This window comes from Asterias amurensis, chromosome 8, assembly GCF_032118995.1.
Source record: "Asterias amurensis chromosome 8, ASM3211899v1".
Lineage (NCBI taxonomy): Eukaryota > Metazoa > Echinodermata > Asteroidea > Forcipulatida > Asteriidae > Asterias > Asterias amurensis.
The window spans coordinates 5,417,936-5,435,121 of NC_092655.1; the positions used below are offsets into that span (position 1 = coordinate 5,417,936).

Genomic DNA, 17,186 nt, shown 5'->3' on the forward strand with positions numbered 1-17,186 from the left:
GAAGAAAGAATGTTTGCCTCGAATGGGATTTGAACCAACAATCTCTTGATTAATGAGCTGTTGCTCTACCAACTGAGCTATCTAATTTTGTCGGTCTCCCTATTTTGTCAGTATCTTTTGTCAGGGTTTGCCAATTGAAAGCCATGAAACCATTAACTGTCTTGTGGCCAGGGATTACACCCAAAATCTGGTTGTTAGCAAGACTATAACAAAACATACACAGTGATGCCACAATCTTTGGTCAGAAGCCATTTTATTGATTACAACTTTCTGTTAAAGGCAGTGGACACTGTTGGTAATTGTCAAAGACTAGCCTTCACAGTTGTTGTATCTCAACATATGCATAAAATAACAAACCGGTGAAAACTTGAGCTCAATCGGTCATCACACTTGCGAGATAATAATGAAAGAAAAAAACACCATTGTCACACGAAGTTGTGTGCGTTTAGATGGTTGATTTCGAGACCTCAACTTCTAAACCTGAGGTCTCGAAATCAAATTTGTGGAAAAGTACTTCTTTCTCGAAAACTATGGCACTTCAGAGGGAGCCGTTTCTCACAATGTTTTATACAATCAACCTCTCCCCATTACTCGTCACCAAGGAAGGTTTTATGCAAATAAACATTTTGAGTAAGTACCAATAGTGTCTACTGCCTTTAACCTGACGAAAAGTACTTTGTGGTACGGAAGAAGGGCGTAGAGGCCACACCCTTCTTAATTGACTTTAACCTTGTGCTGCCCTCAGAAAGAGATTTTGTAGAACCATATGAACTTATTATTGTTTGATTTGATCCTACATGAAACTATTCAGAGATTATGCCATGTTGATTTTGACTAGAATTAATTGATGACCTTGATCATGTATTATTCTCATTTGCATAATTTAACAGCTGCTGGTACCGTTGTGTCCTGTTTGACAACTATAGTTTCTGTCTATGGTAAGTGATTTCAGGGCCATTTACAATTATCAACATTTTCACAAGCGTACAAAATGTACGCTGATGGGAGGGAGGAGGGTAAACCTGCCATATGCTTTGGTTTTCTGAAATAATGTCAAACTTTAAAAACATAGCTTCATTGCACAGTTAGATAAGACAATTTCTTTGACCCTTTGAATGTCAGATAAGCAGATACATCCAGTGAGATTTCTGGTCTTTGAACATTACCAAAGGTGTCCAGGGGTCGACTTCACAAAGAGTTAGAACTAGTCCTAAATTAGGACTAGTCTTAGGAGATATTAAAAATTTAAGGACAGTCCTAAGTTAGGACGAGTAGCTCGAGATAAGACTAGTCTTAACTGTTTGTGAAATCCACCCCAGTCCCTTTAACCCATACACCGATGAGTAATGTGCCATACTTTTCTTCATAGGACTTGAGAACATAAACAATGCTTTAACACTCATCAGTGTAGGGTAAAACCAAATAATAGAAAATTATTCCAAGAGAAAGTAAGCCTGAGGTGCAACAGTTGCGCACGTTCGCTAACAATTTCAAGTGGAACGAGTTGTGTGCCGCCACCGTTGGCGAACGTTGGCAAATTTACGCGAACATACTTCTGAGGTGTTGGCGAGTGGTTTTTAAAATGGCGGACAAGCATACGGTATTATTTCTTTGTCACAAACATAATTACACTGTATTTTCGGTGGATGATAATGCAGATTTGAAATAACAAAGTTAATTAGTTGATGTAATGATGTCAAAAAACTACGTACGGTGCACGCCATCTTCATTTCAGGGCGCTGCCATATTTACATCAGGTAATAAGCCACTTCGGAGTTCCAGCTGCGCATGTCTGTTACTGCTGACAACGCATGTTGTCTATCTCCAATAACCTTTTGACAATACCAGCGGGTATTGTCAAAAGGTTACGGGAGATAGACAAAATCCGTTGTCGTATAAATGTTAAAATGTTACCTATCTGTTTATTGTTGTTATTTTGTTCAATGTTTGTACTTTCTGTTTCTAGGTTCAGCCGATCAAAAAGGAACCATTATGGGTATATTTAGATCCTTGGGAGCATTGGCTCGAGCATTGGGACCGATCTTCGCATCTATGTGTGAGTTTTATTTCTAAATTACTGTTAATTGTTAAAGAAATGGTGAAAAGTGACTGAAAATATTTACAGAGAAATCAGAAATATTTAATAATAATACTAGTTCCTTATATTATAAGTTATCACACAAGCGCGTGTGATAACATATTTATCGTGACATAGAACACACAAGACGCAGGTAGTTGTATTAGCTGTGCAATGTAGGTTTATATCACCAAATCTGATTGGAGGATTGGCGCGTACTTGAAGATAAAGCCCTTTATCAAAGCGCTCAGTATTTTTTCCTGCAAGGTATGTGGAGCTACGTAATGAAATATGAGACATATTCTTTCAAAGCACCATGTAATGTTTGCCAAGGGTCATGTTATGCAATGTGCTGCTAATCAAACCGGTTACACCGCCTGGCGAGCCCTTTCTCTTTTAGATTGTCACTGAAAAGACAACCCAGGAAATCAGAAAGTGACTGAATAGATAAATCAAGTGAAACCAGAAATTTACTGAAAATATACATGACAGGAAACCAGAATTTTACATAAAATTATGTACCACTAGTAATTAAAGGAACACATTGCCTTGGATCGGTCGAATTGGTCTTTGAAAAGTGTTTGTGACCCGTTTGTTATAAAATGCATATGGTTAGAAAGATGATTTAAAAGTAGAATACAATGATCTACACAAATATGCCTCAAAGTTGCGTGGTTTTCTTTTTATCTCGTCCAATAACGCGGTCGGCCATTTATGATTTTGACTCCCATAAATGGCCAACCGTGATAGTTCGCGACGTAAAAAGAAAACCGTGCAACTTTGAGTGACACTTGTGTGGATCATTATATTCTACTTTTAAAACATCTTTCTAACCGTATAAATTTCATAAAAAAACGGTTTTAAACGCTTTTTATAGACCAACTCGTCAGATCCAAGGCAACGTGTTCCTTTAAAGGCATGTATTTATAAAATGTGTAGTATTTAGACTAAATGAGTTGTTTGATTCTTTGTATTTGTGTGCAGGGTTCTGGAGTATGGGGCCAGCCATCTGCTACTTACTGGGCGGAGTTATGCTAATAGTTCCCCTTATTGGATTGAGTATCGTGGTGCCACAAAAGGTGATGGAACCATAAAGCAATACATATGCATGATATGTAAATTTATGAACACTAAAGATTGCCCGTTCCAAGTGGGCAGGGCCCAGTTTCATGGCTCTTCTTATCGCACGCAAAGAATCGGCTTACTGAAGCAGGGAAATTTGTGCTTACGTCGAGCGTATTTTACGGGTTAGCTGGGACTTTATACTATTCATTCTTCATGATACTAGGCATTCTTCGCTTACACAATAGTGCAGAAATTTGACGCTTGCTCAGTTAGCAGTGATCGTAAGTGCAGAACTCAGCGGTAAGCAGGGCCATGAAATTGGACTGAGATTATTTTATTGTATTGCTTAGGATGTAGTGGATAAACTTTTGAAGGATATTACAATTTTATGCCTTATTTGGTCACAAATTTATTTTTGGTGGTGGTGGTCAACATAGATAAATATTTTGAAGGTTAGTATAAAATTTAACCCTTTTTAAAGGTAGTAGACACTATTGGTAATTACTCAAAATAATTATTAGCATAAAACCTTTCTTGGTGACGAGTAATGGGGAGAGGTTGATGGTATAAAACATTGTGAGAAGCGGCTCCCTCTTAAGTGCCATAGTTTCCAGGTAAGAAGTAATTTTCCACAAATTTGATTTCGAGACCTCATATTTAGAACTTGAGGTCTCGAAATCAACCATCTAAACGCACACACCTTCGTGTGACAAGGGTGTTTTTTTCTTTCATTCATATCGCAAGTTCGATGACACATTGAGCTCAAATTTTCACAGGTTTGTTATTTTATGTATATGTTGAGATACACCAACTATGAAGGCTAGTCTTTGACAATTACCAATAGTGTCCAGTGTCTTTAAAGGCACTTGACATGTTTGGTAATTGTCAATAACCAGTACTCGCACTTTGTGTATCCCAACTTATGCATAAAATGACTTCAGTGAAAATCGGTGAAGATTTGGGTGAAAAAAAAACTTTTGCACAAATTTGTTTGATTTCAGTTGCCTGAGAACACTTCAGGCCTGAAGTCTTTCACAGGTCTAAATGTTCAATCAAAAAAAAAATATTCTAAAAAGTTACGTTACTTTAGAGGGAGTCCTTTCTCGCAATGTTTTATACTACAAACAGTTATCAATTGCTTGTTACAAGTAAGTTTTTATGCCAATCGATATTTTGAGTCATTACCAAATATGTCCAGTGCCTTTTACAAAAGGAAATGTTACCTTAGCTTTGTAAAAGAAAACTTGTAGCTATATATTTTGCACCAAACTATTATGATTCCATTTTGACCAAGCAATTATTTTGTTCTAAGTGTAAAAAAAAGCCGCTATTAAAGTCCATTAGTCTGGGAAATGTTCATTTTTATGTATTGTAAAAAAGGTTAACATGCTTGTATGCTTGGGCACAAAGGCATTTTCTCCTTGGTAAAGGGCACCCTATGAGGAAATCTTGAATTTCTACCGTAGCATTTCAAGGGCACAAAGGCAATGACCAGGGGCGTGGAGGCAAATAATTGCCTCTGTTGCCTCCGGGAAGTATTATCAGGTCGGGGTTAAAGACACTGGACACTATTGGTAATTGTCAAAGACCAGTCTCCTCACTTGTTGTATCTAGTAAACATATGCATAAAATAACAAACCTGTGAAAATTTGGGCTCAATCGGTTGTCGAAATTGCGAGATAATAATGAAAGAAAAAACACCCTTGTCACACGAAGTTGTCTGCTTTCAGATGTTTGATTTCGAGACCTCAAAATCTAATTCTGAGGTCTTGAAATCAAGTTTGTGGAAAATTACTTCTACTCGAAAACTACATTACTTCAGAGGGAGCCGTTTCTCACAATATTTTATACTATCAACCTCTCCCCATTACTCGCTACCAAGTAAGTTTTTATGCTAATAATTATTTTGAGTAATTACCAATAGTGTCCGCTGCCTGTAAACAAATCAGAAATTCTAAGGCCATAAAAGTCTAGTAGAGGCTACACCATGTGTACATGTTTAACGGGTAGGTCAGGCAATGTGCTTGATAAAAAGTTGCATCTTTTTTGAAGGGTCAAATATTATGTCTGTTTGAGGTTATGTTCATGAGATTCTATTTAAACCATACATAAGTACTTTTGAGGATTATAAGGTAGTGTATCCACTTTTTAAGCTATTTATTGACAAGTTAGCTGAGAATTATTTAACCCTAGCAGTGACTGATCTCGTAACACGTCTCAGATTGGAATTATCTTTTGCAGTTTTTCGATGATATTTATGTAAAAAAAAGTTATCACCTTTTGAAATTTGTTTTTGCAGATGCTAGTTTTATTGTATACGGCTGCATTTATACAGGATTAAAGGCCAGGGGTCGATTTCACAAAGAGTTAGGACTCGTCTTATCTCGAGTTAGGACGAGTAACTCTTTCTTACTTAGGATTAATCTTAAGGTCTGCATGCTACAGTGCAGGGTTGGGACTCGTCCCAAGTCCTAAGATTAGTCTTAAGTTAGGAAGAGTTTTGTGAAATCGACGGCTGGTCACACAGGCCCCGATAACAAAAACGAAAACAAAAATGAAAATGCACGCCCTCGATTGGTTGAATGATCATGGGCATATTCTGCGTGGAGCATCCCAACCAATCGAGGGCATGCATTTTTTTCGTTTTCATTCTCGGTACCGGGGAGTGTGTTACCTGGCCATTAAACAATTGAACTGTTCCGAAAAACTAAAAGTATACTTTGCCTTTGATAGACATGGACACTGCTAGGGTGTAGTACTGTACTCTTCTTATGTAGCTTTTGCATTTGTAGAAAACAACTATCTTCCATTTGTTGCTCTTTTTGAGCTGTGTTTAGGGATTTTGTTTAAGTATCTTTCAGATATCATGTAACTCATAAGATTGATAGTGTTCATTATCAAGTTAAAGTGCACTTTAAATTGTAAGTTTGACAATTCTAAAAGCTGTAAGTATTTTTATAAAATGGATAACTTGACCCGTGAATGGTCACTTTGTGAAAACAAGCAGTCCTAATGAACTATGTGAACACAATCATTACATTAAAAGTGGTTGAAATAAACAGGTGTTTTATTCTACAGTGATTCAAACTCTTTGTTATACACAAACATTAATTGTAAAGTGTTGTTATTGTATAGTCGAGAGCTTATACTTTTCGTAGGGAGACCAACAATCTACTGGCACGGTCAAACGGGTCTCAGTAACATGAAGGAAAATGTTAACATTAAAAATGCACGCCCTTGATTGGTTGAAAGAGCTAGGGCGTGTTCTACGTGGAGCAATTCAACCAATAGAATTTGTTCTCTTTGCGTCGTTATTGTTTTAAATGACTAAACCCCTATGGGCTTTTTCTTGTTCTTTGTTTTTTTGTTTATTTCTTATAAACTCAGGTTTGTTTTGTTCTACATGTATTTCATTTTATCACAGCATGCAAGAGAAAGATAGCTTTTTCCTTTGTGCATCAAAGGACACCACTGCCCCGCCCCGCCCCTCCCCTCCGTTAAACTACCGTTTTCCTATCTAGAGAGGGCGCCCTATCAAAACAACAGTCACGCTACTGGTGTAACTAAATACAATGGCGGACAGGCCAGCATGGTGTTTTGACATCGATGGAGTTTTACTTGATATATCGGGTGTTTTGTACGACAGCGGCGGTGAAGGTGATGGAACACCAATACAAGGATCAATTGATGCTGTTAAAAGGTTAATATAATTTATAACCACATAACATTTCAGTGTTTTATTAGTCGCAGTGTAGTGCTGCTGGCACACACTGAGTAACTGACTCAGTCTCAGTGACTTTAAAAGTTTAATAATTGACACATATGACCCCTGATCATGATGATTGACTGGTGACCAGGTGACATGAAGAAGACAGTGACAGATTATTAGAGTTATGAAAGAAAGTTGACAAGGGATAACTTTCCGTATGGCGCCACCACCTTTTCACTCATTTTTACGAAAAGGGATATCTCATTGAGGTAAATTAGATACTATATTATTTCATATCGAATGAAAAAGTGGTGGCGCCATACGGAAACTTTTCCCTTGACAAGTTTTGAGATGTGCATTTCTATCATCATACGAAAAGTTGATAAAACTTGGACAGTGTCGTCTCCATAAAACTTAAGATTTTATGTTTTCTTCCAATCCGCTGTGCTGTGTACAAATCGTGCCTGCAGGAAGTCCGGGCTCTGTGGCTCTTTTGTAAACATGTGATGTCACAGGTGGTCACATCATTCATAGGGATGATACCAAACTTAACATGCTTAAGTTAAAGTTCTTCAGGTCTCGATTTAATATGAAACATAACTGATCATTTATTTATTTTAAATTTTTTAACTTATTTTCAGATTGAAAGCATCTCCTCTTAAAGTGAGATTCTGTACTAATGAGACCCAGTGTACTCGTCAGTATCTTGTCGACAAACTCGTAAGATTAGGATTTCCGATCAGCCTAGATGAAGTCTTCTCCCCAGCTCCAGCGGCGTGTCAAGTCATCAAACGGAAATCTTTACATCCCTATCTGCTCGTTCATCCAGGTTTGTCTCTTCATCAATTTATATTCCTTAGGAACGTAGGATAGAAAAAAAACATATATAGGAGAACAAATGAGGCTTCTTTAAGTTATTAGTGGCTTCTTATAAAGTGCTCATCCGTCATTCAGTGACACGCCAGGTGCTTCAACATTCAGTATTTTCCTGCAAGGTATGTGGGACTACGTTTGAATAATGAGATCTACTCCTTTTACACAGCACCATGTAACGGTTTACAGGTGCTGTGGCACAATATGCTGCCAATCAAACCAGGAACACCGGGGTGAACCCTAACTCGTTTCGCGAAGTGCACAGGGTTCTTACACATACATTACACAACTGTCAACACATGGACGGGACCAACTGCTAAATGTCCCAGCCGAAGGTCGAAGCATCATGGTTGAAGTGTCTTGCTTAAGGACACAGGTGTCATGACCGAGAGTCAGCTCCACACTCTGCAGTTTGAATTCGGCTCTTAACGGCTAGGCCATCACACACTTCTTTCCCAAGTAATTTGATTTTTAAATTTTATTATTCTTTCTTGGACTGAAATCTGTTCAGGAAATTTTTTAGGATTTTTGTTTCATTTAGTAAGAAATCTCTTCCATATATCATGAATTCTCAAGTAGTTTATAAAATGTTCTACCCTTAGATGCAGTACCGGACTTCTCTGAGTTTGATTTGACGTTACCACCAGACTGTGTTATAATCGGAGATGCTGCCGATGCGTTTACCTATGATAATATGAACAAGGCCTTCCAAGTTTTGATCAGCCAAGAAAACCCTGTTTTGATCTCCATGGGAAAGGGGTATGTACAAAAATGTTGGAGGAACGAAACAGACTGTATAACATTGGGTACTAGAAAGACTAGACAATTACAGGTACTAGACAGAATATTGGGTACTTGTCAGATTATACAACAATGGTTACCAGGCAGACTGGACAACTGTAGGTACTAGACAGGCTGTTACAGGTACTAAACAAACTACATCCTTTGGTACTAGACAGACTGCACACCCTTTGGTACTAGACAGACTGTACACTCTTTGGTACTAGACTGACTGTACACCATTTGGTACTAGACAGACTGTATACCCTTTGGTACTAGACAGACTGTACACCATTTGGTACTAGACAGTCTGTACACCCTTTGGTACTAGACAGACTGTACACCCTTTGGTACTAGACAGACTGTACACCCTCTGGTACTAGACAGACTGTACACCCTTTGGTACTAGACAGGCTGTACACCCTTTGGTACTAGACAGACTGTACACCCTTTGGTACTAGACAGACTGTACACCCTTTGGTACTAGACAGACCAGACAACGACATGTGCACCCTTTGGTACTAGACAGACTGTACACCCTTTGATACTAGACAGGCTGTACACCCTTTGGTACTAGACAGACTGTACACCCTTTGGTACTAGACAGGCTGTACACCCTTTGGTACTAGACAGTCTGTACACCCTTTGGTACTAGACAGGCTGTACACCCTTTGATACTAGACAGGCTGTACACCCTTTGGTACTAGACAGTCTGTACACCCTTTGGTACTAGACAGGCTGTACACCCTTTGGTACTAGACAGACTGTACACCCTTTGGTACTAGACAGGCTGTACACCCTTTGGTACTAGACAGACTGTACACCCTTTGGTATTAGACAGACTGTACACCCTTTGGTACTAGACAGACTGTACACCCTTTGGTACTAGACAGTCTGTATGAACACCATTTGGTACTAGACAGTCTGTACACCCTTTGGTACTAGACAGGCTGTACACCCTTTGGTACTAGACAGACTGTACACTCTTTGGTACTAGACAGACTGTACACCCTTTGGTACTAGACAGACTGTACACCCTTTGGTACTAGACAGACTGTACACCCTTTGGTACTTGACAGACTGTACACCCTTTGGTACTAGACAGACTGTACACCCTTTGGTACTAGACAGACTGTACACCCTTTGGTACTAGACAGGCTGTACACCCTTTGGTACTAGACAGACTGTACACCCTTTGGTACTTGACAGACTGTACACCCTTTGGTACTAGACAGGCTGTACACCCTTTGGTACTAGACAGACTGTACACCCTTTGGTACTTGATAGACTGTACACCCTTTGGTACTAGACAGGCTGTACACCCTTTGGTACTAGACAGACTGTACACCCTTTGGTACTAGACAGACTGTACACCCTTTGGTACTAGACAGACTGTACACCCTTTGGTACTTGACAGACTGTACACCCTTTGGTACTAGACAGGCTGTACACCCTTTGGTACTAGACAGACTGTACACCCTTTGGTACTAGACAGACTGTACACCCTTTGGTACTAGACAGACTGTACACCCTTTGGTACTAGACAGACCAGACAACGACATGTGCACCCTTTGGTACTAGACAGTCTGTATACCCTCTGGTACTAGACAGACTGTACACCCTTTGGTACTAGACAGTCTGTACACCCTCTGGTACTAGACAGACTGTACACCCTTTGGTACTAGACAGACTGTACACCCTTTGGTACTAGACAGACTGTACACCCTTTGGTACTTGACAGACTGTACACCCTTTGGTACTAGACAGACCAGACAACGACATGTGCACCCTTTGGTACTAGACAGACTGTACACCCTTTGGTACTAGACAGACTGTACACCCTTTGGTACTAGACAGACTGTACACCCTTTGGTACTAGACAGACTGTACACCCTTTGGTACTAGACAGACTGTACACCCTTTGGTACTTGACAGACTGTACACCCTTTGGTACTTGACAGACTGTACACCCTTTGGTACTAGACAGACTGTACACCCTTTGGTACTAGACAGTCTGTACACCCTCTGGTACTAGACAGTCTGTACACCCTTTGGTACTAGACAGACTGTACACCCTTTGGTACTAGACAGGCTGTACACCCTTTGGTACTAGACAGACTGTACACCCTTTGGTACTAGACAGACCAGACAACGACATGTGCACCCTTTGGTACTAGACAGACTGTACACCCTTTGGTACTAGACAGTCTGTACACCCTCTGGTACTAGACAGACTGTACACCCTTTGGTACTAGACAGACTGTACACCCTTTGGTACTAGACAGACTGTACACCCTTTGGTACTAGACAGACTGTACACCCTTTGGTATTAGACTAGACAACGATATGTACAAGAAAGGCTGTTGGGTACTAAACATGCTGTTGCTCTTGATTTACCTCACCCTTGCTTTTGATCATGTCCTGTCATTTTCTGCCCAACTCCTTAGGGGAAAACAGCTTCATTATACCTGTGTTTAGATCCATCCAAAAGGCCGAGTCACACTGCAGCGATAACAAGAACGATAACGATCACGACTCACAGAGAATGCATTGTATTGGTTGAATTGCTCCATGCAGAATACGCACTCGCTCATTCAACCAATAGAATGCGTTCTCTTTGCGTCGTTATCGTTATTGATCTCGTTATCGCTGCAGTGGGACTGGGCCTTTAGTCTTCAACCACCTGGAATCGTGGAACCTCAATCTTATCATAATATTTTGTTTTCTTTTTTTCAGACGTTACTACAAGGAGAAAGATGGTTTGATGATGGATGTTGGGGGTTTCATGACAGCACTTGAGGTAACTTAAATGGAAGCTACACGTTTGGTAATTACTCAAAAGAAATTGTAACTTAAAAACTGACTTGGTAACGAGCATTGGAGAGCTGTTGAGAGTATAAAAAATTGTGAGAAACGACTCCCTCTGAAGTAACTTAGTTGTTGAGAAAGAGGTAATTTCTCACTAAAATAATAAAAGGCTTCTAGCTAGAAGTCTTTTATTCCTATCTGAAAGCACACAAACTCGTCCAGCAAGGGTGTTTTTTCTTGCATCATTTTCTCGCAACTTCGATGACCGATTGAGCCCAAATTTTCGCAGGCTTGTTATTTTATGCACATGATGGGATACACCAAGTGAGAAGACTGGTCTTTGACATTTACCAAACGTGTACAGTGCCTTTAAATGTCTAAAGCCCTTTTCATTCTGTTTCTCTTAAACTGTGGACTACCGCCCTTGGAGGCGTCGAGACTGGTTTGACCGCTTACACCTACTTCGGAGTACGGATGGCTATTGCCCGGAATAGTCCATTTGCTAGGGCAGACCAGGGGCTATACAGCGGTCATAGCGTGAAAAAGCCAATCATTATTGCGAAATACAGTACTGTGAAACACATTCTTTTCAGTTAAATAGGAAAGTTTTTTTAGAATCCAAAATAACTTTGCTCTCGTTGAAATCTTGATTTGCCATTAAATATCATAGTGTAGCAGGCGCAGCGATGGCACTGATGAGAAATAGAAGGGTAGCAAAATGATAACAGTATTGTTCCTTTGTCTTCAGTTTGCAGCAGGATGCAAAGCAGAAGTAGTTGGCAAACCGGATCAGGGTTTCTTCCTTGGTGCACTTCAAGACATGCAGGTCCCCGTAGAAAAGGTAATAAATCAGAGGTCGGATTTCAAAAAGATGTAACTTGGGACTAGTCCTAGGAATCTTTAGGAGTAATTACAAACTTAAAGGGTCTATGTAACTTTTGTAGGACAAAAAACACAATGTCCACATTTTACACTAGACTTACACAGTTTGAAGATAATGATAGTAGAGAGCTTCCCTGAAAATATTACGTGCTGAGGTGCTGTAATTTTCGTCTCACGAGACGAAAATTATTTTAATCATTTACAAACGTATTTTCATTACATTGTTTTACTCATTTCTCAAAAACTGCATTACCTCAGTAAGTGATATTTGAAGGGAAGCTTTCCACTATCATTATTTTCAAACCCTGTAAGTTAAATGTAAATCTATGGACATTTTGAAAAAGTACCCAAATCCTTTAAAGCTAGTCTTAAGTTGGGACGAGTAGCTTGTCCAAACTCAAGATAAGACTAGTCTTAACTCTTTGTGAAATCCATCCCTGGGTGCGTTTTGTAATTGTCTAAGATCAGTATCCTCACTTGGTGTTTCCCGGGACTGCCTTGCCTACTATAAGAATGAATAATCACTAAACTACCAATCTGTTGTCAACTCTGGCATATTTTCCTGTTGGATTGTCCTCTTAAAGATTCACAGTTAAAGGTTTTTTCATACACGATGTCAACCTCTACCTCCGTAGGTACCCATTTATACCCCTGGGTGAAGAGAAGCAATTATAGTAATGTATCTTGCTCAAGTACACAACTGTCACGGCTGGGACCTGAACCCATACTCCGATGACTTAACCACCAGAACTTGAAGTTGATGCTCTTCTATAACCACTCAGCCATGACACCCTACTAAGATTTGGAGAAATCTAATTATTCCTTTTGATGTTATAGGCAGTTATGATTGGAGATGATATATTAAACGATATCGGTGGAGCTCAACGATCTGGAATAAAAGGAGTTCAAGTCAGGACTGGGAAATTCAGGTAAAGGATTTTATTTATCTATGATTACATTCTCTTGAAGGAATGATAAGACAAAACTCATGTATGGAGCAGTTCAGATCTTTGTAGAAAGTGTTACTGTTGAAAGCCGAGCGGGTAACTGCTTTAGCTTTCTGTGTATATGCATTGGGGGTCAATACATTAGTGTTTCGTTGTGTGCAAATGTTGTCCAAGAGATACTTCAAGTGGGACTCGGCATATCAAAGCCAAACATGGTTTGGCTTTGATATCCACTTGAAGCCTAATGTTTTTCGGAACCCCTTGGACGAATATGTCAATGTCTTTATGGCTAAAATACCTTGGTTGTCTGAGCAAAAACTCAAAACGATTTAGACTAATGTCAGCTGGGCATTTATGTTCATCAGCGCACCATTCTTGTTGTAAAAAGTGTGTTTTTTATTCAGATTTCATGTTGAATTATGCTCTTTTTTTCAGTTTTGACAGACAATTATTTGTGATAAAGAAATGATGCATTCCAGAAATCATCAGAAGCCTCAAATCAAAGTCTCTTGTTCTTTAATATTGTTCTACTTTAATGAATTGCTTCAAGTGTAATAACCGTTGTATTTGTCTTGAATCTGTCCACAGACCTGAAGATGAGAGTCAGTCTGTAGTCACACCAGATGGGTTTGTAGACAACTTGGCGCAAGCTGTTGATTTAATACTCGGGAACTGATTGATGTGCTGATTGAGGTCTTGTGGTCTGACACCATGCAACCAGGGCCCAATTTCATGGCTCTGCTTACCGCCAAAATTCTGCGCTTACGATCGCGATTCCCCGCTTACGTGCAAGCCCCCAATTTCTGCGCTAGCCTTGTAAGCCTAGAATGCCTAGTAACGTGGAGTACGCACACGCAGAAGCCCAAATTCGCCGCTAACCTGTGAAATACGCTTGCCGTAAGCACAGAATTCCTTGCTTCCATAACCGTCGATTCTGTGCTTACGGTAAGCAGAGCCATGAAATTGGGCCCTATCCTGGTACTCGACGGAGGCAACAAAGGCGATTGCCTCCATGGCCCTGGTCATTGCCTTGGTGCACTTGAAATGCTCGGATAGAAATTTACAATTTCCTCATTGGGTTTTCTTCACTATTAAAGGAGAAAACGCCTTTCAAAAAGGAAGCATACAGGGCTGTGCAACCGTTCTACCCTAACACTCGGCCCCTACCCCCACCAGGACTGGAAATTAACACTAGACCAGAGGCCGGTATTTTTAAAACCGGGCCAGTAGGCTCCAGATTGTCTTCTGGAGAAAGCTGGACTTTGGTGCTGCATTCTGCTTATAGGTACTGGACACTATTGGTAATTACTCAAAATAGTTATAAACATATAGCCTTACTTAGTAACTGGTAATGGGGAGAGGTTGATAGTATAAAACATTGTGAGAAACGGCTCCCTCTGAAGTAACGTAGTATTCGAAAAAGAAGTAATTTTCCACAAATTTTATTATAAGACCTTAGAATTTGATTTTGAGGTCTAGAAATCAAGCATCTGAAAGCACATAACTTCATGTGACAAGGGTGTTTTTTCCACAGTATTATCTCGCAACTTTGACGACCAATTGAGCTCAAATTTTCACAGGTTTGTTATTTTATGCATATGTTGAGATACACCAAGAGAGAAGACTGGTCTTTGATAGTTTAAAATAAATAACACTTACCAACAGGGTCCAATTTTAATTGCTAACAAGTAGAATAATTTGGAACTTTTCAAGGTGAAAAACTGTTTCGGATGTAAACTTAATAATCACACCGCAGGTCAGTAATCGAACATTAACTTGTTTCTCAGGCTTTAACATTCAAACTTTATCAAAATATAAATGGTTGGGCATTAAATTTGAAAATAAAAAGTTGGCCGGTGGCCCCTGTAACAAGGAGTTCTAAACTTGAACCACCATGCCAACAGGTTAGACATAGTGTCGGTATTATTTTGCATTATTATTTTATTTTGTTTTTTAGAGTCTTATGTTTAAAGGGTATATATACTTTTTTTTCAGGATTCAAAAACACAGAAATACACTGGGTTTTTTCTGTTGATAAAGTATTTACAGGATATAGAGATCTATAATAAATAAGTATATTTTCTAACTGTAGAACATTGTGCGATACAGTGTTGTTGTGAAATAAAACAGAGCACGTAAAATAAATAACTGGTAGTTTGGGTTGCTGTTATTGATCCCCGTTCAAATAACAATGAGGCTTCACACATTTTATTGGTTTCTTTAAAATCTGATGACAATACTTTTTCATTAAATATTTGATATCTGAAATAAAAAGTTGCATCCCCTTAAGGTGATCCCCTGGCCGCTGCTTCCCAGGTTGTTTCGCAATTTGGTTGTGATCCCTGGCTACACGGCAGTTAACGGTTGAATGGCACCACCGAAAAAAGATATTGACAAATTTAATAGGGAGACCGCCAACATAGCTCATCAGTTGGTAGAGCGTCGGAATGTTCAGTCATTTCACCAACAGCTGTTCCACTCAACAAAATGAAAACTTTACTCTGAGAGTACCAATGGCCAAGAAACAAAAGCTTGTGCTCAAGCTTTGCCTTTTCGGGGGCCAAAATGTGAAACGATCTGCCAGTTAGTCTGAAGAAAATTGAGTCTCTCTCTGTTTTTAAAACTGAGCTTTTTGAATTCTTAATCGCTTAATTTATACTCTGTACATATTGTGAGTTGCTTTTAAACTTCTTGGCAGTTTTTTCCGCCTTTAATTGTTGTACAATTATATAAATCAAATTCTATTTAAGTTCGAGAATATCTATATAGGGACAGGTTATTTTGTTTTTATAAACCTCTTACTGTGACAGTTTATCAAATTTACTCTTGAAATTCTTTTTTACTCTTATTTTTTGTTTATATTGCTTTAAATTTTCCGTAACATTCTTAAATTATTACAGAATTTTTATATCGTAATTTTATCATGTGATTTTATGTTTATACTTTTAACATGTTAGTTTGTTCGCAGGGCCCAAATGGAAACCAGTTTTTACTGATTTGGTTCACCCTGGGTAAATAAAAGAAATAAATAAATGTTTATCGGGGGTCATAGGTTCCAAGCCCACTCTTGTAATTTTTTTCGTTCCACATCACCCCAAATAAGATACCCAGTCATAATTTCCCTTTTGGTTCATAACATATGGCAATACTTTTTATAAACAATACTTATGAACATAGCTTAAGAGTGACTGCTACAGAGACCTGAGAGCCTTTTTAAAAATATGTAATGAACTACAGAACAAACTTTAAATTTCAAAACACTTCTTCAATAAAGTTTTGGAAACATAGAGGGCGCTATATACTGAGACCAGTGAGTGACAGAGCTTACGGTAAGCCGTGTCCGACTTAGCTGCTACGGCTAGGAAACACAACACACTCCCAACTTCGTCCCAGGGTGCGTCGTCGAGCGGTTTTTACTATTGTAAACATGCCTTGAAAATTAAGTAAACCATGGGGACGAGATTGAGTCGTAGCCATACGGCCATTGCTCTCTACGAATGAGATCAATGCATACGGCTCTCTAAACATCAGAGCGCGCGAGCCCTTTAAACCTGCGCACGCGCACTCCGCCTTTTCTGACTGGATTTCCAACATGGCCAACGTGTGAACAAAAGTCGCCAAGGTAAATGCCCATTATTTCCTCATTTTAACCCATTTTCCCACTTGAATTAATAGAAAAATATAATTTCATGTATTTCTCGTTTGGAAATTCAAATTGATACTTTTCCCTCTTGTCTCAGAATTCCATAAACTATGAGTTTATTATTTGGTCATTAGCGGAATTTGTTTTTAAAACTGGCGACTTCACCCGCCGTAGTACATTCATAATACATGAGCTAGTGCACGTGTGCAGTAGATGGGATGGCTTATTTTTTTAGATACTTGGTGAGGTTGTTATTGCTGGGGGCAAAGAATTCCAGTCTTTAAAAATGGTGGATGGGAAATTATAGTTGCCGTGGTCCTACGGAATGACTATTTTGTTGCTGTATTTGTTTAGATCTGATGGTGTTTTCTTGAGTCTGAGAGATGGTCTGTCTAGCTAGCT

The 17,186-nt window shown here is 39.2% G+C and overlaps 2 protein-coding genes across 3 annotated transcripts in view; both read left to right on the plus strand.

The window, feature by feature from the left end:
* The window catches only part of LOC139940445 (major facilitator superfamily domain-containing protein 10-like), a 130,299-nt gene extending 123,887 nt beyond the window's left edge, over positions 1–6,412 (plus strand). For both annotated transcript variants that reach the window (XM_071936700.1, XM_071936698.1), the window contains 3 exons: positions 891–938; positions 1,967–2,056; positions 3,062–6,412. In XM_071936700.1, the coding sequence (XP_071792801.1) occupies positions 891–938; positions 1,967–2,056; positions 3,062–3,171 (248 nt within the window). In that variant the 3' untranslated portion in view covers positions 3,172–6,412. The remainder of the gene's footprint in view (positions 1–890; positions 939–1,966; positions 2,057–3,061) is intronic.
* A 290-nt stretch (positions 6,413–6,702) lies between these two features.
* LOC139940534 (phospholysine phosphohistidine inorganic pyrophosphate phosphatase-like) lies at positions 6,703–14,937 on the plus strand. The gene is made up of 7 exons (XM_071936832.1): positions 6,703–6,842; positions 7,493–7,680; positions 8,327–8,483; positions 11,241–11,304; positions 12,061–12,153; positions 13,032–13,123; positions 13,730–14,937. The coding sequence occupies exons 1-7, from the start codon at positions 6,715–6,717 to the stop codon at positions 13,815–13,817; spliced, it is 810 nt and encodes a 269-aa protein (XP_071792933.1). The 5' UTR covers positions 6,703–6,714; the 3' UTR covers positions 13,818–14,937.
* Positions 14,938–17,186: the final 2,249 nt, after the last annotated feature.

Coding starts and splice junctions, on each gene's coding strand:
- LOC139940534 (XM_071936832.1), top strand. CDS start 6,715: ATGGCGGACAGGCCAGCATGGTGTTTTGACATCGATGGAGTTTTACTT. Junction 11,305..12,060: donor GTTTCATGACAGCACTTGAG/GTAACTTAAATG, acceptor CTTTGTCTTCAG/TTTGCAGCAGGATGCAAAGC. Junction 12,154..13,031: donor TGCAGGTCCCCGTAGAAAAG/GTAATAAATCAG, acceptor TTGATGTTATAG/GCAGTTATGATTGGAGATGA.